Source organism: Crocodylus siamensis, chromosome 1 (genome assembly GCF_052110815.1).
Source record: "Crocodylus siamensis isolate JL-2025a chromosome 1, ASM5211081v1, whole genome shotgun sequence".
Classification (NCBI taxonomy): domain Eukaryota; kingdom Metazoa; phylum Chordata; order Crocodylia; family Crocodylidae; genus Crocodylus; species Crocodylus siamensis.
The window spans coordinates 260,111,744-260,134,127 of NC_143395.1; the positions used below are offsets into that span (position 1 = coordinate 260,111,744).

General features: G+C 39.3%; 1 protein-coding gene across 1 annotated transcript in view; it reads left to right on the forward strand.

The window, feature by feature from the left end:
* PDXK (pyridoxal kinase) overlaps nucleotides 1–18,443 on the forward strand; it is a 71,923-nt gene extending 53,480 nt beyond the window's left edge. Inside the window, exons 6-11 of the mRNA XM_090061594.1 lie at nucleotides 41–126; nucleotides 824–869; nucleotides 3,711–3,822; nucleotides 5,223–5,359; nucleotides 6,050–6,116; nucleotides 6,931–18,443. Of these exons, the coding sequence (XP_089917720.1) occupies nucleotides 41–126; nucleotides 824–869; nucleotides 3,711–3,822; nucleotides 5,223–5,359; nucleotides 6,050–6,116; nucleotides 6,931–7,043 (561 nt within the window). The 3' untranslated portion in view covers nucleotides 7,044–18,443. The remainder of the gene's footprint in view (nucleotides 1–40; nucleotides 127–823; nucleotides 870–3,710; nucleotides 3,823–5,222; nucleotides 5,360–6,049; nucleotides 6,117–6,930) is intronic.
* Nucleotides 18,444–22,384: the final 3,941 nt, after the last annotated feature.

Consider the following 22,384-nt stretch of genomic DNA (forward strand, 5'->3'; position numbering starts at 1 on the left):
ATTATTGCTGATAGGATTCAATTTTCCAATTCTTTTTCAGTATGTGCCAAAAGACCTTCTTCCAGTTTACAGAGACAAAGTTGTACCTGTTGCAGACATAATTACCCCTAACCAGTTTGAGGCTGAGTAAGTACTCATTTCTGTCTCTCTCAATAGCTGGTCAATCAGTGACTACAAGTAGAGACAAATGACCGTTCTTCCTTTTGCTGTACCCAAAGTTTCCTTTTGTGTATGTATGTACTGGGGTTAATTTTTCTTAGAATGGCGTTCCTTGGTAAATCTTGTCCCTGGGGCAATAGAAAATTTGATTTTTTTTTTTCCCTCCCCCCCCTTTAAAAAGGTAATATTCTGGCTGAAAATGGAAATATCTTGATTTAGAAATACCCCCCTAATAATGACTCCATTGGAGTTGTAGTTCAGGTGTCTCATGCGCCTTTCTGTTCTGTAGTCTGGGCTCCTTGGTCAGACCCCGATGATGCACCAGGCCTCCTTTCCTTTGAAGGGAGAGAGTTGTATAGTTTCATGGGAGACTATAAGTAAGGTGATAGGTTTTTCTGAGGCAATCAGAATTCCTACAAGAAGTACTTGACTAGTCACAGGGGTCATATTCACAGGTATTCACAATTTTGAACAGCTTTAAAGCAAGACAAATGTGTATCTATTGTCTTTCAGGACTTTTGTGTATAGCCACCGTCTAATGCAGTAAATTGCTTTAGATTGACTTGTAAACAAGATATTGTATGTTCAAAATATTCATCCTGGTTAAAAAAGAGAGGTTGCTTCTAATATATTGTCTTTTTAAAATTTGTTTTCTTGACTCTAGGTTACTCACGGGAAGAAAGATTCACACAGAAAAAGAAGCTATAGAGGTAGGTGGGGTCTGGTGTGCACATCCAGGTATCTGCCTGTTACTTTGGTGTTTCTTTTGTATCTGTAAAGCTACAGATAGTCTCATTTCCATCCTTCTTTGTTTCTCTAATGAGTTTTGATAATTAGGGGACATGCTTTGGACACACAGGCTGCATCCACACGAGCGTGGCCATGCAGTTGGTGGCACTGCAGACATGTCTGTGGCACCACATACTGCAGGTTAAGTTGTTCTTTGTGCTGCAAGGGAGCAGCATGGAGGATTGGGGTTTTTTTGACACCTTGATATCATGGGGAAAAGCCCATGGGGAAAAAAAAAACAGAGTGGTGCACGTGGCAGCAGTGTGTGCTGCCCAAAGCTGGAGCTTGGCCAGCCAGAGCTGCACTGTGCTGCCAGTTAGGCTCCACGTGGCAGGATTGCCACCACTGCGACCCTAGAAAGCCCCCAGGTCCCTGGGTAAGGCTGCTGTGGCCAGCCCAGTGCTGACCCCAGTCTCCCCTTTTCCACCTGGGGTAACTTGCTGTGCAATAGAGAGCACATGTTTCCCAGGGACAACTAGTGGTGGCACAAGGTGCGCTGCCACTGTTTGTCCCTGGGGAACCAAGTGTCCACGCACGTATGGACATGGTCACAATATTTTTCTTTTCAAAGGTCCAGCACCAAATGGAAGATCTTTCCCAAAGTATTAAGGAAAAAAGAAGTGGGGATGGAGGGGTAATAAATATTTCAACCTGAACCAAGTATTTATGGAAGGGGGAAGGGAGGGAAGCATCATGTATTGTAAATGTTGCCCCGTCCACACTGGAAAAATGCCCTAATTAAGATGGAAACTGTACTCAGTCCTAAAAGTAGCTGTAGATGACAGTGTTATGCTAGCAGCTCCCTCTGTTGGCAGTATCCAGCTCCTTTTGATAGCTCCTGTGTTGCTTATATGATGTGCTAGAGAGCAAAAATTTCTGACTAGCTCTGTAATACTACAAGGCAGCAAGGATTGGGGTCTGGATTGTTTTCCTGCTGCAGATCACAAGGAACAAGATTTTTTACTAAAAGGGAACAGATGGTTTAATATCCAGAAAGTTGAATGGCAGGATGGTAGTCCAGGGTGTGCAACGGTTTAGAACCCTGCTGCAAGTTTTGGTGGTTAGTTGCTTCCAAGTTGCAAGCACAGAGGGTCATGATACTGGTATGGAGAGCTGAGATTCCCAGTTTCAGAAGCATGCTGTTTTGAGGAGAGGAATTAGCACTGTAGGGAGACACTTTTTCTCAAGAAAATGCTGAAATCTGCAGTCGGAATGGAAAATGGTAGAAGAATATGGTGACTTAGGAAGGATTCATTTCTGTTCCAGCATACTTCATTCAGTGAATGTGATTAAAATCCTTTGCTGAATGGACTCTGGGGTTATTTCTTCTGATTTGATTTGTCTACCTTCCTGTGGGAACCCAAGTTTCAGGCAAACAGTGGCTGTAACAACACCTAGGAGAGCAGTCTGACTGTAGCAGCGCTGATGTTTTCAGCTTTTCCTGTGGCAAAGCCATCTGAATGTCAGTTACTGATTATCTTTTTTCCAGTAGAGATCACATGCTCTTTTTATTTTTATTCCTGTTTTGCATCCCCCTGGTATGCTCTTCCCAGGGAAAACCCTTCATACAACTTGCTGCTAGTTATAACAGTGTGTGCTATTCTGATCCTCGTTGGTAGAACCGAGCGCCCAAGTATTCACTTAAGGAGTGAGCTTTATGTTGGGAAGGTTAGTTTTTATGCACATATGAATGTTTTAATATGCTAGTGAGTAGTGATTTTTACAAATGAATTATCCATCAGTCAGTCTGATTGTTATACAGCTGCCAAATCCTGACCCTTTTTTGCTAATAAAAATCTCTCTTAGCATTATTTCTAGATGAGAATATTTTTATGTGGGTAGTAATAAAAGTATGTTTTGCATTGAAAATTGGTTTCTAATGTTGCTTATGTGTGTGCATATGTGGCTTTGTGGACATGCTTTTCTTCCACTGCCTGAAAGGCCTGGCCTGTGAAGACAAATTCCCAAGCTGGAATCCTTGTTCCATTGAAACCAATAGATGTTGTTGCTATTGACTTCATTGGGATCAGAATTTTACCCCAAGTCTAGATTGAGATTAATTCTAGCATTATCCCTAACTAAACAGAGCCAGTTGATAGTGTAGTGGAGAATGAATCCTGAAATGGGAAATACTAAAATTCTTGAAGAACTTTTCAGTATAGAAGAAAATTTGAATTTCCGTTACTTCATAGATGCATTGTACAAGCTGGATAGGTAACTGCTTTTTACCATATGTGCATGTGTGAAGAAGTCTGCTTAAGTAACTTTGAAGCTTAGAAGAAAGGAAAGCAGCACAGAATAAAATAATAAAAATAAGTCCTTATTCAGTGCTTATGAGTCATAAGTAAACTGAGAAGATCTTTTGTTAAATCCTTCTAGGGGATTTAATATTTTATCTGCTGCTTATGATAAATACATTACTGAAATCACTGATTCTTTTGTGAAATCAAACTCTCACCCATAGCAACCAACTGCGATGTCACAAGTGGTGGATTATTATTTCAAGTGAGAAATACAGAAACAGGAAATATGTATCTGTATAAAGTACAACACTTACATGTTCGTGTGCATATACACAATTTATGCATATACATATGAGCTTTGAAACATACCAATATGTAGTTCCCAAAATGAAAAGGAGATTGAGAAGCCTCAGATAAATTTCCTCTGAGGGTTGCAGGGACAAGTATTACTGAAGCAAACATATCCAGAATCCATGAGTGATATGCAATGAAATGGTTGTGTTTTTCACACTTGGGAAGGTAATGGATATGCTTCATGCTATGGGACCAGAGACTGTGGTGATCACCAGCTCAGATCTACAGGCACCTCTAGGAAACAACTACCTAATTGCACTGGGGAGCCAAAGAAAAAGTAAGTGATGCTTTTGTGGTTTTGGGGGGAGGGGTTGTTTGTTTTTTAAACAGTTCTTTGTTTCTATTACTTTAAAAATAAATTGCTTTCATGAAAGCAAGGGGCAGTTTAGTTGCATGGGTTTGTTCTAGGTTTGGCAGTCAAAATCAAAAATCATACTATTCTTTTGACAGAATAGGCCATTCCTTCCACATTGTTTATATTTGCTTCTGTTCCCTCAACATTTTCCTTGCAGGAGTACTAAGCTTGCTCTCTAAGCTCCAAGTATTGCATGAAGTTTTTATGCTAAAGGAGTGTCATTGTGTGGAGATGGCAAATAATCCTGCTTTTTCTTTGCCCATGCAATACAAATCTAGAGGTGGCAGGCTGGGTTGCCAAATGAAAAAATTTAGTGAAATACAAACTTGTATAAGAAACAGCTGATATTTTTCAGTGCTATTCATTTATATATGTCTGTAAATAAGCTGCTTTTTCCATATATTTCATTCTGATCATTTCAAATGTACCTAACAGGCCAGGGGTAGGCTACTCCTCCATTTTTAATACAACCCAGAGGCCGCAAGTTTCAGTAGATGATGCCCCATCTTGATTTCAGCAACTTCTACATGCACCAGACTCACTGAATCAACTGCTGTTGAGATCAAGGTGGAAAAAACTGTACTGTAACTTGTACATGCTGTGGTTTGCTATTCTATAAGGAAGGTTAAGGTGTGACCTATCACCTCCATCTTCTCCAAATGGGCTGGGGACAGAAGTTACACACAAACCGGCATAATTGATCAAAAACCAGTTCAAATCTGTAACACAACAGAAGTTCAGTGCACATAAACCACTTTCAAAGTGGCCAAACTACTTTAAGATAAACATGGCTGGATTTAGGTTAGCCGATTTTAGGTTAAATTGGTTTATTGAACTTGTGCCCCATACCCCCACTAGATTCAACTAAACTCGCAACCCCCCAGCATCCAAGGGCGCTTTGTACCTCCTTTGCAAACACCCCTCCCCCCCGCCACTCTTTGCAAGGTGGGTGGCCTAGCCTTAGCCCAAGCATCTGGTCCAGCTGAGCAGGAAGCCATCCTCTAGCAGCCCCTGGCTTCCGGCCTAGGTCACTGCTGGCATGTGGCTGCATTTCTGGAATCAAAGTGAATGCTCAGGCTTCTTGACTGTCTGTACTTAGCCCTAATGTGAAGTGTAAGGGTTGCCACTGTGTTTTCCAGTCTGACAGAGTATGAGGGACAACGCAGTTTGAAAAAACTATCAGAAAGTGACCATCTTTAAGATCCTCTTCAAAACTTATCAATTTAATGCTGGAAACCCTGCTGGCACTGTTGTTTGGTGATCTTACTCTTGTATTATTTGGAGAAGAAAGCCTGTTATTTAAATGTGTCTTTGCATTGTAGTCGAAGCAGATGGTACGAAAGTGATGCAGAGAATTCGTGTGGAGTCTCCTAAAGTGGATGCTGTCTTTGTTGGAACAGGAGACTTGTTTGCTGCTATGCTCTTGGCCTGGACACACAAACATCCAAACAATCTTAAGGTATAATGTTTGGGGTGTTTTCATCATCCCATGGCAAATGCTGCAATTAACTATTTCTTTCACTTTTTTTCCCCCCACTGGTTCCACAAAATGGAGATTTGGCACTTTTTGAAAGAGTTTGAGCTGTTTCTGTGGCTGAGTTCCATCTTGGAAACTTAAATTCTGTGTATATAAAATGACTTTTATAAATATCTGCAGTTGGAAAGGATATTTTTTCCTTCTGTACCCAAAGAACACCCTTTTGAATAGTATCTTTGAGTGATGGATTACTATCCTTTGAATGGCAGTTGACCTAGAATATCTCTTTATATAGTCTGTGAAATGATTTTGGGATGTTGCTCAATCTGAGATACTCTATATCTCTAACTTTTTGAATCCTTGGTTCATAAAAAGAGCCTAAAATCAGGTATCGGCTTAAGGGTCTTATTTTATGGCTCTTCTGGATACTGCATTCTTGCTTTGAACATTTTATTCCTGGTTTATTACTTTGGATTATTAAAGAATTCCAAAGATTTTTGTGCCGTATATTACATTCACTGCCAAACTCTTTCTGTACTTTTATAGAGTTGCACAACTCAGTTTTCTTTTACCTTTCAAATTATCCTCTAAACTTTACCTTTCAAAAGCACTGCTAATAACTTGAGTAATTGAAATATGAGTGAAACCTGAATGTATTTCCTATGATTACAGGTGGCATGTGAAAAAACTGTATCAGCCATGCAACATGTTCTACAAAGGACCATCACAAGTGCAAAAGGTAATCAGTTCACTCTGTGCTCCTGAATTTACTCTCTTCACATCCTCTTTGAAACAAAAGTCTGAAATATTTTTGATTTTCAGCACTGCAGAAGTCTCCTGCACTCTGTACAGCAGTGTATTAGGGAATTCCAGTGCTGGGGCTAGAGTTAGCTCAGCTGCTGGTCTGTTTACCACTGTGTTCTTTATTCTTGCTTTGGGTGATATGGTGATGAGTGTCACTAGCCATTTTGTGCTAGTGTTGCAACCAACAGGTGTGGATTTGTATTACTGCTAGAGCAGTGATGTGAGAATTTGTAGCAAAGCTGAGTGCAGCAATATGAAGGAGCCTCATCTCTGGTGAATTTTCTTCTTCCTGTATATGTTAGGACTGGAATGGATTCTTCAACTGGTAATGAGCTGTGCATTTGTGTCTAGCTGAAGAGATTACTCTTTAACTAGCCTTACCGTTGGAAGTGGAGGAGAATGCAGCTTTGAGCATATATTTGACTGTACTAGCACATCAGCTTGGCACTTCCCACCTAGGATATGTGCAAGTACATTGTTGCTGAGCTCTTTCAGTTTCCATCAAGGTCCGAAGAAAAGTTGCATGACCTCAAAACTTATCTGGATCAGTCTATAAGCAACGATAAAACATTAAGAATAATTCTGGGAGACTTGAGGGGTCTTGGGATTTTGAAGTGCCAGACAGCTCCTAGGATATTAGGGCAGATGGGTAGAAGAATTAAAAATGATAGTGGGAAAGGAAAGAAACTACAATTTTTCTTTTTTTCTTTTTTGTTACTGTTATTGACATTTCAATATCATATTTTTAGCACAGGCTGGAGAAGGAAACAAACCAAACTCGGCCCAGCTGGAATTAAGGATGGTCCAAAGCAAAAAGGACATAGAAAACCCAGCGATAATAATAAAAGCTACTGTGTTATAAAGGCTGTATGTCTCCTAATAACGCACAATGTATTGATGTCCTCTTTTTCTTTCCTGTAAATTGTAATGTTTGCCTTAGATCTGTGACAGAAACCTGACTTCCATGAAATAGCACCCAGCATAGGCAGATACCTATTATCAAACATATGTGCCGGCCTGGCTTGGTTTAAAAGCAAAACAGCAAGTATTGAAACTTACTGCAAGGTATCAAAATGGCTGTGAAATTCACTCAGTCTTTTATTACCCTGGGCAACTGAGTACAAGGGTTCCTGACTTGCCAAAGACATTGGGTGTGAATTTGCTAGTATAACTGACTGACTGGAGCCTATGCAGTAGTAATGCATTTTGTGCCAATTGAGTTGGCTACCTGCTCCTTTTGCTGATTCCAGTTGGTAGCCTACTGTGGTGTTCAGCATTTCAATTACTCTAAAATCAAGTATGATTAAAACTGCCCAGAAGGTCCAGGATGGGTGTAGGGAGTTACTTGAGAGATGTTTTGCTTTCAGTACTCTGCAGAGGTCTTGAGGTGTCATTTCATGTTTCTGATAACTGCTCCTGTCTCGAGCCTATGAATGATTACACAGTTCCAATTTCTACAGGTGCTAATCGCTTTATTCTCAGCGACAAGCATCCACATGACTTTCTTCCCATGTCCCACTCCAAAAAAGATGGACAACAAAGAAACAAATATCTATTTACTAGCACTGCATAGAAACTTATAACTCTACCTCTGAAAGCAGACTTCATTCCTTTTTTACTAAAGATTATTCAAGACAAAGCTTCCTTATGAAAGGAAAATAATGTGGCTACCTACTCCGAAAGCTAAGTAACCTATTAGCAATTTTTATCCATTGGAATACTATGCTACTGATTACCTTCATTATTTGCTGAGGACAGTTTAGTCTTCATGGATAGTTCTGTTTATAAACACCAGAGGGCAGTTCTGCTTAATAAAAATGAGTAGTCTGTTTCATTTGTAAATGCACTATGTAGGGAAAGGCTGGGTTAGTTATAAGCTTGCTCATGGTGAGTAATGTGTAGAAAAATTGTTGTTCATAGTGTCATTCTTTGCAATAGCCCATTTTCAGAACCATTTTTCTTGTGCTGCAGAACAAATAGTAACTTTATGTTCATTATTCAAATAAGTTGCTAGAGATTTTATGAGAGCAAAGATTTTATATACACAGTTTATTCCATTTTATATTTATCATTTATATTGCTATATTCTTATCAAGTTTCTTTGAATCTCTCATGAGCAAGATGGACAACATTGCTTGTCTGTTTCATGCTTGTGTATAGCGGGATGTTGAAATATATCTAGATAGCTCTACTGTTCTCTCATAATCACTGTAGTACCTGAGCACCTCAGTATAACGGTGCCCCTGACCTAGCTTTTTCTTTCCTTTTACAGAACAGCTGGGGAAATATAATTCCATTTTTTTTATCAGACTTCTGTCCCCTGAAGCTTTTGTAGCATGGGGCCTCAGTCCTTTGCAGTTCCCTGCATACTCTCAGGCACATCTTATATTTACTGTTTTTCGGCGGAAGGTCTTGACCACATACAGCTTCTGTTGACTTCAGTGAGCAGTCACAAGTTCTTGACATCTCTTGGCATGTGGACTTGTCCTGGTAGCACAGAAATTGCACTTTTGTACAATAGCAGAGATCAGATGCTCACCAAGAAGGGAGGGCAGCTTTGTTTTGCACAGCAAAAACACAAGGTCGTTGTCTCCTGTGTTCCTCCCCAGCATCCTTCTCCTGGCAAGGGTTGTCTGATTTATAATCAGTGTCAGTGATCTAGCTTGAGCCACTCTCCCTCACTCCTGCCAACAAACCTGGGTCTGGTTTTAAAGTCTGCAGTTGTGCAAGTTATCTTCACTGAGTTCCTGTGTGGACTTTCTGTTATTGGTACTGTTGTTTGGCCTCTAGTGGGGGCAAACAAAACTATTTTTACAGCTAATGTTAGGCTGAACTGATTTTTTTCTTCTTCTCATTAATAGGACGAAGGTAGTATAATTCATAGGCCTCTTAAATCCCTCATTTTCAGTCAGTAAATGCCATTTAAGTAAATGCATCTTGTAATAGATTTAGAGAACTCTCAGGTTTTGTCCTACCTAGCTAACAGTTTCATAATCGAGTCTGATTTTGCTCTGCAATTACAAATTTGTCTTTCTTATTTAAGAAACAGAAAAAGAATCCATAGGTTACCTAGTAAACTTGACTGCTGCCACAATTTATGGTAACCACTGCCATGAAATAACTGTAGCAATAATAATTCTGGTGTCAAATGAAGTATAGCCATCTACACTGAAGGGGGGAGCTTGTGACAGTCCTCTAAATCTTGTAAAGGTGGCAAAGTAAACAGTAGCTTTTTTCCTCTGTATTGTGTTTTTAAACTTTGAATTAGTTTTGTTTCTTGTTAATCACTTCTCATAAATATACAGAGAAACAGCTCTTTATATTCATCAGTTGTCCTTTTTAATATAGATACAGTAAAAGCTCTGTTATCTGGCATCCCCTGGGAATGGGGGATGCCGGTTAATCAAACGTACACCGTTTGGTACACTCCCCGGTGTCAGTGTGCCGTGGGACAGAGAGGGGGGCCCTGTGCAAGCTGTTTTGCCCCATGCAGGCTGCTTTGCCCTGGGCCGTGGGCTGAAGAAGTGGCAAAGAAAAACTTGGCTTGCGGCAGCAAAACGGGAAGTCCCCCAGAAGTGGTACTTCCAGTTTCGCTTTTGCCGCATCCCTCAGATGCCAGTTAATAGAGTTTTCTGGCTAATAAAGTGCCAGTTAACACAGCTTTTGCTGTATATCTTACTATGGAAGCTGCATGGGAAATCTTAACTTCTAGAGACAACAGCTTTTGAACAAAAAGGATATTTCACTGCCCTATCTCTTGGAGGCTTTTGCATTGCTTCAGTTGTAAATCTAACCTTATTCCATCCAGAATCTTTATTTCTCCATAGCTTAAGGCAAATTTCAGGTTCTTCATTTCAAAGAAAACAGTGAAAGAAAGTTCATAATCCCTCCTCCCTTTTTGAAATCATAGTAGTAATAACAACAGTCTATCCAAGTTTCTTGCTATCAAGAGACCATACATGTGACAAACATGATAATTGCTACCAAAACAAGTCCTTTTTAGCATGAAGGGAAAAATATATTAGTTTGTGGATCTACAGAAATGGCCCTGATGGCTACATTTAGTTTTGATTTGTTTGTTTTAAACCAACAGGAGTTGGACTGAATTATCATTTAACACAGATTTTTTTTTTTTTTTAATCTGGAAAGCAGAGGTGAAAGCACATTTTACCATAAGATAGAGTAGGGGCAAGCTAATAAGGAACTAAACATGTGTGTTAGCAGGTTGGAGCACTGACTGAGGTCAGATATTGGGAAATGCAGCAGTGGCCTGTTCCTGGTGCTTCAGAGGAAGGTGGAGCACTTCAGTCATTGATCTCTAGCCTAATAGCTATGACATCGTAAGAAATTAATATAATATTCAGGAGAAAGCAGAAGAGCAAACATCTGCTTTAAAAGCTGAGCTGGCAGTTCAGATTTTCTACTGACAAGATTTGGCAGCCACTGCTGAAAGTAAATTGGGTTGAAGATAGTGGGATTTGCTTATATGTTGTTGGATTTAACTGCCCATTGAATTACCCCAAATGTGGTTAGACCTATGTGGAAGGTTTAGAATAATGCTTGGCCTCTGTTAACAATGGAGGAATCATTAAGCAAACTCCTGTAAATGCATATGGTATTTACCTTTTTGTAATTGAAACACACAGACATAGATATTTAAAAATATTGAAGCTATGCATAAAATGTAGGTTCATTTTTACTTGTTAAATGTTATACTGCACTTTTTTTTCTAGTGTGCATGTGTGCGTGTGTGTAGGGCAGTGGCTTTTTTTTTTTGTTTTTTTCATTTAAGAACACAATTTAGAGCAAAATACATCAACTCAGCACAATCATATCCAATCAACCTTATTTTCCCCTTTTCCTTTTGTGGATGCGACATCCACAAAGGTGTCAGATATCCAGGTTGTAGCTGTATTGGTCTGGAGGAACAGGTAGTCAGGACTTGTACTAGAGATGATGTCTTTTATTAGACCAACAAGATTTTTGAAAAATATTTCTTTAAAGAAATTGAAGAATTTTTGGCAAAAATCTTGTTGGTCTAATAAAAGATATCATCTCTACTGCGAGTCCTGATTCACAAAAATAGCATTTATAATGAAATTATTTGTGGAACAACCAGGAAATGTTTGTTTTACTTGTCCTTCAGGACATCTAACCATTATTTATTACAAGGAAGTGACCAGATCTCCGGAGTTGTGAGTCTTATCCATAGGCACTGACTCTGTGGGTGATCTGGGGCTAAAGCACCCATGGAAGAAATTTAGCGGGTGCTCAGCACCCATGAACCATGTTGGGCGTGCTGGGTTGAAGTAATACGCTGCTGCTTCTGTGCATGTGTGGGGCTTGGTGCAAGAACGCAGAAAAACCCCCACCTGCCAGCAAAAACCAAAGTTGGTGCCTGTGGTCTTATCTCCTCAGAAATCCTTACACAAAAAAGTAACTAAATGATAACTAAGGTAAGCCAAAAGGGCGTCTGTTAACTGCAGAGGGCAAGCACCTTGGCAGAGACTACTAGATTCAGTAAATTCTGTTCATTAATTTTTATGACTAGTAAGAAAAAGGAAGGTTCCTGTTGTTTGCTACAGCTAATCAGTTTGTATTTCAATCCTTTTCTGGTAATGACATTTTCAGTCCATGTGTACAGCCATTTTGATTAGTGCAATTTCACTAATTTGTGGAGTCATTTTGGTAGACCAAAACTTACCTTAAAATGAATTATTTTCTCTATTCTGGCCTAAATGTACCTTTCACATGCTCTAAACTTTGACTTCCTTGAAAGTTACATGGATAAACTCATCATGATAATGTCAAAGAAATGTGGTTTGTGGAAATTTTATTTTCGCTTGGTATAAGCGCACTTTTTTAAAAAGCTTGTAGTAAAATAGCTAACTAAAATGTTTGTTTGGTGATTTACACTTTCAAATGTAATGAATCTGTAATCAAAATCCTATACTGGGGTGGGCAAAATGTGGCCCGTGGGCCAGATGTGGCCTGCCAGGCCATTCTATCCAGCCCATGGGGCCCCTAAAAAAATTTAGAAAATTAATACTTATCTGCCCCTGGCTGCCTGTCATGTGGCCATCAATGACTTGCCAAAACTCAGTAAGCAGCCCTCTGCCCAAAATAATTGCCCACCCCTGTCCTATATAAAATATTCGGTGGACCAAGGTTTCTAGCTAAAAATACTGCCTTGTTTAGACGTATCTCATACTTATTTTGATTGGAAAGTGATGATTTGTTGTGTGATATTGTTACGGTGATTGTATTAATTTATTTTATGATATGTGGCAAGAAAGATTGTAATAAATGTCTACATTTAATATATTGTGCGTAACATCCAAAAAAAAGATCTAAATGTTGGACCATTTCAGAATTAAAGAGAACAAGAACAGTTGATAGTCTTCCTGGGTAAAGTGAATTCAATTGAAGACTTTTTTTTTTTTTTTAATTGGGTAAAAAAGAATTAATGGGCACTTAGGGAAAGAGCCTATTTTTAGAGACGAATGTTATCCCAGTGTAAAATCACAGGATTGGCCAATCATAATAGGTTTGCCTTCTGAGCATTTCTTTGAATGAGTTTCATAACAGCAGAGACTTACTTGGAGAGTTAAGGTGTAACATCCATGAAAGGAAAGGAGATGCAGTTAGGAACTCCAAAGTGTGAGACTGAGTTTTATACAGGATTATGTTGTTGCTGCTATTTAGAGTTTAGTTCCTTAGTTGTCAAACACCTTTATTCATTTATTGAAAAATAACTCCAGCATTCTGCATCTCCATTCCCATGTGCACTTTACTTTCACGCTTACTGGTAGGTCAGATGGTATATTGTCCTATATGATGCACAAGAGATTAGGGGCTCTGGAGCAGGAACTGCCTCTGTTCATTCCACGCTCTGTTCGAAGCAGCACTTGGCTGTGCTGTGCCCTAACAAGGCACATTGTTAACATACAGTATGGCTTTAGATGAAGGCCACATAAGCAAGAGCATGGGATGGGAAACTGTTACTCAAGTGCAGTGCCAGATTACACACTTGTGCATTATCCATTAGAAAACCTAAGAATTGCCGTTCACTGGGTCAGACCATATATCCATCTTGCCCAGTATCCTGTGTCTCACAGTGGTAGCAGATGCTGAAAGGGATAGTGAACGGGTATGACCAGGGTTTTTTCCACTGTTCCTATCACTTGCAGCCTCCAGCATTTAAGGTCTAGGAAGTTCTAATTTAGAGGCTATATCCCTAATTCCTGTATTGCATATTGCATATTTAGGTCAATTCTGTGAGTGGGAAGAGGCAGGCCATCCAATTGAGCAGAGCCCTGGTGATTTCTCTTTTAAAGGTGCTTGTTCAGTTGCTCAAGTCCAGCAGAGAAGTTGATTTGTCTATCCGTATGTACGCCAGGTGTCCCTCAATTAAATAACACAGTGGCTCACCTTTACCCATTTAAATAATTGGTTTACAAGCCAGTACATACATGATATAAATTTTTGGCTTCTTTGAAGCCAAGATATTTTTTGATTAACTAGGAGAGAGAAAGAAAACAACTGGTTCTCTTGCATTAGATTGCATCCTTTCACTGATCACTCCTAGAACACTACTCACCTCCTGTTAAGAGGAACAGATTATTTGTAAAATAATTGGAATAGAAGATTTTAAAAATAAAGTCTTTGAAAATGTTCTTTTGGTATTTACTGTTGGTAATTGAGACTATTGAAAGATAATTTTCTATTCTGCTAGCGTTCTGAAATGTAATAACTGCCATGAATGTCAATACTGGGAGTTAAGCTTTGAAAGTATACATCGTGCTGCCAGTATCGTTGAATAATGGGTAAAATGATGGTTTATGTACATTTTACATTAGCAGGTTTTAAGATAATAAGATGCATCTGTTTCTTTTCAGAAACATGAAAAGTGTGTCCTTAATTCACTAAAGAATGGCCTTGAACACTGGGAGATCTGATATTGCAGATATGTTTTTGGTCAGAAAGAGTCTGAACTACCTGCTCATTGTTTAAATACGAATCAGAAGGCAATTTTCTAGAGGGAAGAACATACCAAAAGTGCAGCCTTTTATAGTGGCCTCAGAGCTTCCGTACAGATAACCAGGAACTGAATGATGACACTGAAGGAAACATTCTGTAAATTGGCACTTGTTGCTTCAGCTACTGGGCTCGTTATAGCTTTAATTTAGGAAAATGCTTAAGCATATGCTTTAATTTTAATGGGTCTTTTAAACAAATGGGACTTACGCATGTGTCTGAGTGTTTTCCTGAACAAGTTTAATTGATGCATTCTTGAACTGGTGCCCCAGTGAGTAGTTGCAGATCTTGATGCAGAAAACTGAATTTATGGGATAGAGAATAAAGCAGCACGTTGGTGAGAGTGCCAGCAATGTGAGAGGGGGCTGTGCCATATGTTACCACAGAAATCCCATGTATTACTTACCTATTGCCTTTGTTGTTGCATTGCTATTTAGAAAAACCGTGTCTAGAAGATCATAGCATATGTGGTTTGTGTGCGTGTGTATGTATACATCTGTGTGTGTGTGTGCGTGCTGACATTTTAGTTGCAGTGGGAAGAATTTGGGGGCTGGCTGTGCATGCCTTCAGAATGCAAGCGGAAAGTCTGAATGAATTCTATTTTTATAGACAGCACTGTGGTTTCAGGTCCCAGTTGCACCATATCTGCCTCTTCCAGGAACGTGAAATGGCAAGGGAAGAGAGTAGAAGGGTAGCGACCATGTGGTAGGGAGAGTACAACCCCACCAGCCCTGGACAGAGGAACATAAATAAAGATGCCTTTTAAAGTAATATTTTTTTAGTTCTAAATTGTTAAAAATATTTAAAACAAACTTTCTGTGTACTTGACGTTTGTGGTGCTGGTGCTTTGTATTGAATAGGTGGACCTGTTCTGTATTTACCTCTCTTAAAGGTGTCATTGAGGCATATATAAAAAGTAAACAACAACAAAAAAGAGTGCTGTGTAATGACAGTGATTTTTAATTTCTAGTGAAAATGTAGGCTCTTGTGTTTGTGTACTTTCTGGTTGGCTCTCATGAATTTCATCTTTCCTGCAATAAGGCTTAGATGCTTAATTGTAGAAGGAAGTAGTAGTAGTATAGCAGATAACTCTTTGGGGGGGGAAAACTCTTAAATATTGTTGCCCTGTCCACTACTAAATTGTGCATCTTTATTTTTAAAATCAATTATCAAGTAGGCTCCAAATTTAGGTTTCAAGTTGCATTCACATAATGAAGTAAAGGTTGGGCTAAGTTAAAATTGTTTTTTGTTTAAATAATTTCCCTGGAGGTAGGAAACTAAGAGTAAGCTATGTATGAAGAGATGAGGCAAGAGAATCAAGGTGAACGTGACTGGATGATGCACAGGATTTGAAAGAGAGCTGCCTCTCAAATGAAGTACAAAAAGGAGAGATGAAGAAAATATATTTTCTTAAGTCAGTACATGATAGTAAGCTGAGAAGCTTGTACAGTAATAAGAATTTATCCTTAATATGTGGCCTGACTTTCAACGGATCCATTGTCAACTCAGATTTCTCTGGCTGGGAGAACAGGACAAAAGCAAATTGCTTCCAGTGTCAAGAATCTGTTATGAGTTTTCATGCATCTTTGTCTGTTTACATTTTTTTTATAGGGCCTTTCCTGTAGGTGCCAGTGTCAGCGTCAGATTCTAGGGCCCCGTTTCGGATGTTGTGTATGCCTGGGATATGAATGTACTTAACGAGGACTGGAGATTTTGACCATAATAAGTAGTAGCAATTTTTGAAAGGGGGTAGGGGAGCAGTCTAGTCTCCTGATAATACTTAAGAGTGACTGTTTGCCAAAACTTAGGTAAGAATTTAGCCTTTTTTTCCTCTCTTGGGAGTTTTCACTTATCTGTAGATGGAAAGAAATTGCTGCTGCTACTTTTCAGAGATAGCAAAGAACTAAAGAAATTAACACATTAGTTGGAATACTTTTTTTGCAATACTATGCACATACCTGACTAATCAGAATCAGTAGGTACCATGTATATGTGAGGAGTCTTGAGCTCTTCAGGGACAACTATCAACATCCAGTTACTTCTCTGTCTCACTACTCAGGAAGACAATTCTTCTGAGCTGGCAGATTAGATATGTAGCTTTGCTTTTTGTTTCAGTGACAAAATCTTAGGAAAAGGAGGGTCCAGTAAGACTGGGTTTGTTTTTCAATAGAGTGCCTAGGCTGTGCCTGAACAAAGTGGGGGAAGAGGTGGGTGGGTGGGTGGTTACATGCCAGATTATGTGCCCAATTTTCTCCTGAATTGGAATCCCACTAGGTTACCCACTTTTTTTCGGTGCTGGATTTACTGATGAAATTCTGCTAATGGATTAAAAAGGGGGGGATTTCCAGGGAGGTTAAATGGTGCCAATATACTTAATTTACAGGTGCCTCTTTGTATATTTGGACAATGAAATATGAGGATAGAATTTTGCCCACCTTTTGGAAGATTTGGGCCTCAATCCTGCAAATAAGTCCTTAAACTTTTAACACACACACTGCTAGTTCCTTTTGCTGCCATTTGGGCTACTCCTGCATTAAAGTTTAAGAAAACACGGTAGCACTTGCTGGGATTTGGGCCTGAACGTGTAATAAAATAATAGTTCTTATTTGGTACAATAGTATGTACTAAGTTAGTAGGACATTTTATCTAGAATTCTTTTAGAATCACCTACTCTTCTAAAAGTAAGAGCCAGCTCCTTTTGAAAATACAGATATTGTATTACTGGCCAGTATCATCTTCTTTTAATGGTTAAAAAGAAAATCTCAAACTGGGTGGAACCAGTAATAAAGTCCCAATAATCTTAGTTGGGTTATTCCAGCCTACTACATTTCCCATAACAGGAAATTGTTTCATAGTTAGAAAATTAGTATTTGTCTTCCTAATCAGGAGACCACTAGAAATAGAGAGCAGAATGGTTTTCTTTTGCTAACATCACAGGTTATTTCAATTTCCGTTGTGACAATACTCGCACCTTACCAATGTTAGCAGATCCGGTATTTGTTTCACATTTCCCACCCCCAAGCCATCAGTGATAATTTTATGGAACAAATACCTCTAGTTCATCCTACAAGGCTGCCACATTGTTTGGATTCATGGGCTTTTACACAAGAAAGGCCTAAGGTGCCCAGTAAAGCTCAAACTCCAGTGCAGGAAGCACTAAATTAAAATTGTGCTGTATTCTTCAGCCTGTGGGTTATTATTTTCCTTTTAAGTTTTAAATTTTAATTGGGGTGGGTGTGTGTGTGTGTGTGTGTGTGTGTGTCCATTTACATTTTTTTCTCAAATCTTCCTGAACCAAAGGTATATTAGCATAAATGCAGGCATTTCAAAAAATTCATTTTGAAGCAACAAACTACAAATTGTCAGCCTAACAACACTTTGTCTGCAGAAACTGTTAACAAGTAATTTTGTAAGATCACTTATGGTATATACATGACATGGTATACCTAGCAAAGCACTCTGTCTTACATGGTTAAGACGGAATTTGTGCTTAAGTGCTTTGCAAATTGGAAACCTTATCCAAACATTTTTCAGTTGAATCTAGTAAAGTTAGTTTTTATGTAAAAATATTAATATTAGTTGGTTGAACAATATTTCCCCCCTCTCAACGCTGGAAAACTGCAGCATAGCTTATCATTATAGGAGTTGGTTTATATGAGAGAGAAATGTGTACATTCTGGATGACTTATTCTAATGCAGTTCATGAATTTACTATTTGTTGTTTGTGTAATTTTGAATATAGTCTTTTTATGTCACTAATTGGGAAATGAACCATTGTTTCATAAATGCTATTTTAATGTGCTTTTTAACTTAATAACTGGGAGAATGAGAATATGAATTTTTTAGGTTATTGATCAATTATTCAATTATTTCAGAATTAAATAAGGAAAGGGTGACAAAAATTTGGCCTTGCTTAAAATAAATTTTAAATATTAACCCAAGTGGGTTGGAAGCCTTTCTGAACTAAGAAGTAGGAGCAACTGGAAGAGGCCAATATTTAGGGTTTTTGTATGAAGCACATTTTAATCCTGCTGTACTGCTCAGTAGAAATGAACAGTGCGGATGCCAGCAGAGTTTATCATCATAATGAGTAATGCTGTAATACAGAGTGTATTTTTTTTGGATGAAAATCTTAATCTCTTCTTATGAAGATTAAACAAATATTTTCATGGTGTGCAAGTGAAATGTAATTTTTTTTCCAATAAAGTATTTCTTTTCCTAAATATTTTCCTTTGTAGCCTTTTTCCTTTTTTCACAAAGAACTGTTTAATTATTGAATATTTTTTTGTGTAGAAAGCTCAGTAAGAAATGCAGTTAAATGAGTCAGGGGCCTAACTTTCACCTTTATATACATTTTTAACTAATTTTTTTCCTTGCAAGAAAGATCAAGTACTTCAAGCTCATACAAAGTTTATCAAAGCAGTGAGAGATTACTAATTACCACCTATGGGAGCAAAATACCTGAAAAGAATCACGAAGTCCTGGTATCGTAGACTTGCTGGCTGGAATTCAACACAATATTTTGGTTGATAGTAACTGGCTAATGCTAAATCCTTATGGTTCTTTAGCATTCAAATCATTCTAGCACAGAATGCTGAAGCCCCAGAAGACCGTGCTAGTGTGCATGGTACATGGTGCCACTGTGCATGGTACAGGAAAGTACTGTAAGGTATGTGACTGTGTAACTCTGGATTGAGGTTAATGAACAGGTCCCAAATTGATGGCCATGAAAGTTTCGCCACACAGCCTTAGAATCATTTTGTTAGAAAAAGTGGAATCTCAGTTTGTAGGTAGCAAACTGCAAGATGTCATCAACCTAACATAACATTTTTGTCTGCAAAATTTATTATAAATGATAAATTGATTAATTAATTTTAGGAGTCCATCTGTGGATGTATAGATGTTATGGTATATCGCACAAGTGCTTGATCTAGCAAGCAATACGATTGAGTATCATCTTATCCTCACAGTCACTGACACAACTGGACTTCCTAGTGCGAGAGACAGAAGAGGCATAGGAAAGAATAGGTATGCTCTCACCCCTTGAGGTAACACCTAAGAACAATTTTCCCAACATGTATGTTCCTACAGAGTAAACTTGGTCCAATTTTTTTATCCAAACCTTTATTCAAAGGTGTAGTTTAACCTGATAAATGTCCATATCTAGTTAATATCACCCAATGTGTGGTGAAGTTAATGAATGAGTAAAGCATTCATTTGCTAAGTGTCTGAACATATTAATCACAATGAAATGGGAAGGAAAAAAAACAGTAGAGGGAACTGTTAATTCTTTATATTAAAAAAGTTCTGATTTATTTAACTTTAATGTGGTTCCACTTCTGGGTAACCTGTAACACCTTAACTGTGTTTTATTTCTTGAATGATTATTGTAGTGTTACAGCCAGTTTTCCTGACACTGGCATCACAAATTCAAAAGGAAACATCAATCAGATAAGAACGTTGCACTTCTCAGCAAGGGTCAGGGATTATATGTATATGGAAAAGATAGTTGTCTATGTGATGAGTTTTATTGTTCTCTTATCTGTATACATTATAGTATTTTATCAAAATGTGATTTTGATATACCTTCATATTTCAGCTAAGTATCTTTATATGTCAGCTTAAAGATCTGGAAAACTCCCAGATGCCATGTAAGAGTCTTCAAGAAAGAAGATGGATCTGACTGGAAATTACAGAGGGATCGCCTTGCTGTCCACCACAGAACAGGGCCAGATTAAGCCTTTAGTGGGCCCTAGGAAAACTCGTGGGCCTCTACTTAATACTGTATATTTATATTACTTTTTCAGTCTATAATTATTATATGTAAAATAAGTACAACTGGGCCCCTTCTTCACCTGGCCCTAGGCATGTGCCTAGTTTGCCTGTGCATTAATCTGGTCCTGCACAGGAAACATCATTGTAAAAACCTTCCTGAACTGTCTCCTGGGGCGGGTTTAGGGCAGAGGTGGGCAGTTGTTTTGGCTGGAGGGCTGCTAACAAGTCTTGGTGAGCTGTTGAGGGCTGCAAGGGTACCCCACCCTTTGACAGGTGCCCTGCACCTGGCTGCCATCTTGGAACCAGAAGTCTGGCCCTGTAACTGCTGACCTCTGCTCCTGGAAGTGTCTCTCCCCTTGTTCTGGAAGCATTTTTTTTTTTTTGAGATGGGGGCCGGTTGCCAACTTGAAACTGGAAAAAAAATCATATACTAAAAAAATCAAATATCTGCTTGAACTTGTTTTAATTTTATTTTTAAAAATATGTCCTGATGTGTGTGTGTGTGCATAGTGTATCTAGAGGTGATTAAATAAGAGCTCAAAATACAGTCTTACTCTTGTATATTGTGGGTGGGGGGTGCAGAAGGGTGTGGGGTATGTGGCTGGCATGGGGAGTGTGGGGTAGTGTTAGGTGTGTGTGGGAGTATGTGGAAGCGTGTGGTGGTGGGGTGGGGGTCCTTGGAGTCCCAGGAGTGTGCGAGTCCCTGAAGCTCAATGTGGTGGCAGCGAGCAAGGAGGGCCAGCCCTGCCCAGCCCCATAGTGTGCAGCCTACAGAGGCCTATAAAATTATGAAGCGTGTGGACAAAGTGACCAGGGGATTGTTATTCATCAAGTCCCAGAACTAGGGGGCACTCACTGAAATTCATAGGAGGAAGGTTTAAAACTAACAAGATAAAGTACTTTCTTACACAATGTATACTTGTGGAATTCATTGCCACAGGAGGTGGTGGAACTGGGTAGCATAGCTAAGTTCAGAAAGGAATTGGACAAATTCATTAATAAAAGATCTATTAATATCTGTTCAACAGAACAGTTTAAGAGATTTCCTCTGGCATCTCTAAAACCATGCTGGTGGGTGCCAGGGGGTGTGGTACGGTGGGGTAACAGATAGGGGATAGATCGATCTAGAGATATCTGGTTCAATGGTCTTCCTCTAAAGCATCCACCGCTACCACTGCCAGACAAGATACTGAGCTAGGTGGACCATTAGTCTAATCCAGTGTGGCACTTCTTATGTTCTTTAAGGCATTTAGCAATCTGTCTGGGACCTAGTGTTTCAGCTCTTCATGTTGGCAAGCAGAAAGGAAAGCACCTTCCCTGCCCTCCCCCACCAAGATGCCAATCAGCAAATTCAGACAAGTGCCAATGATGGGGTGGGCACAGAAGTAATTACCTTCTCAAGTCTAGGAGTACTCCTTCCACATCAGCATTTACTTCCTTTATATGCATTTTTCATTATAATTGCTTTTTCCTCCTCGGATAAGTGCAGGCCTTTGTATTCAGGGAAGTCAGGCTGGTCCTTTTCAGAAATAGGTTTGTGTTTTTATGTCTGTAAAGTGAAGATAATGAGATACAGACATGCTGGGACTGGAGTTACTAGACCAGGATATTCAACAAGAAACAGAAGGGAAGAGAACAAAAGGGTTGATTTTTCTGCTCTGTGCTCTAACCTCTAGGCAGCTGTCCTTTGTTGTAAGGCTACTACAGGCCCCTGAAGGTGTTCCTGAGATGTTAAATGATGTCCCTGAGATGTTCCTTTCTCTATCCACCCACTTTCAATCTTTATGTAGCATATGATTTATGGAAATAATATCTCAACAGCAATCTCTGGAATGAAGTTGGCGTGAGTACAGTCAGTGGTAGATGGTATATTTGACCTACACCTGACTTGGGAATTGGTAGCGGGTATGAATATTGAGTGACACGTAGTGGTCTCTCGAGTGGCTGCTGCACTGTTGAAGAAAATTCTGAGCATGGACCCAGGCTGAGAGAGAGAACTAAAAGACTAATTTCTGCTAATACATTAGCAGGCAGTGCCTTAGCTGGTGCAATGTGTCAGAGCTCTGCTGAGCTCACTAAAGTGGGAGCAACTTAAGGAGGCTGAGGATATACCTCTAAGTCTAACAGCTGGGGAGAATCATAGAAATGAAGGGCTGGAAGGGACCTGAAAAGATCATCCAGTCCAACCCCCCTGCTCTGGGCAGGAATACGGCCGAGATCAAATGAACCCAGCAAGATGTCTGTCCAGTCTCCTCTTGACACCTTCCAAGGTTGAAGACTGCACCACCTCTGTGGGAAGCCTATTCCAGATTTCTGGTCAGCCTTACCATAAAGAAGTTCTTCCTTGCATCCAACCTGAAACCATCCTCTAACAGTTTATGGCCATTCCTC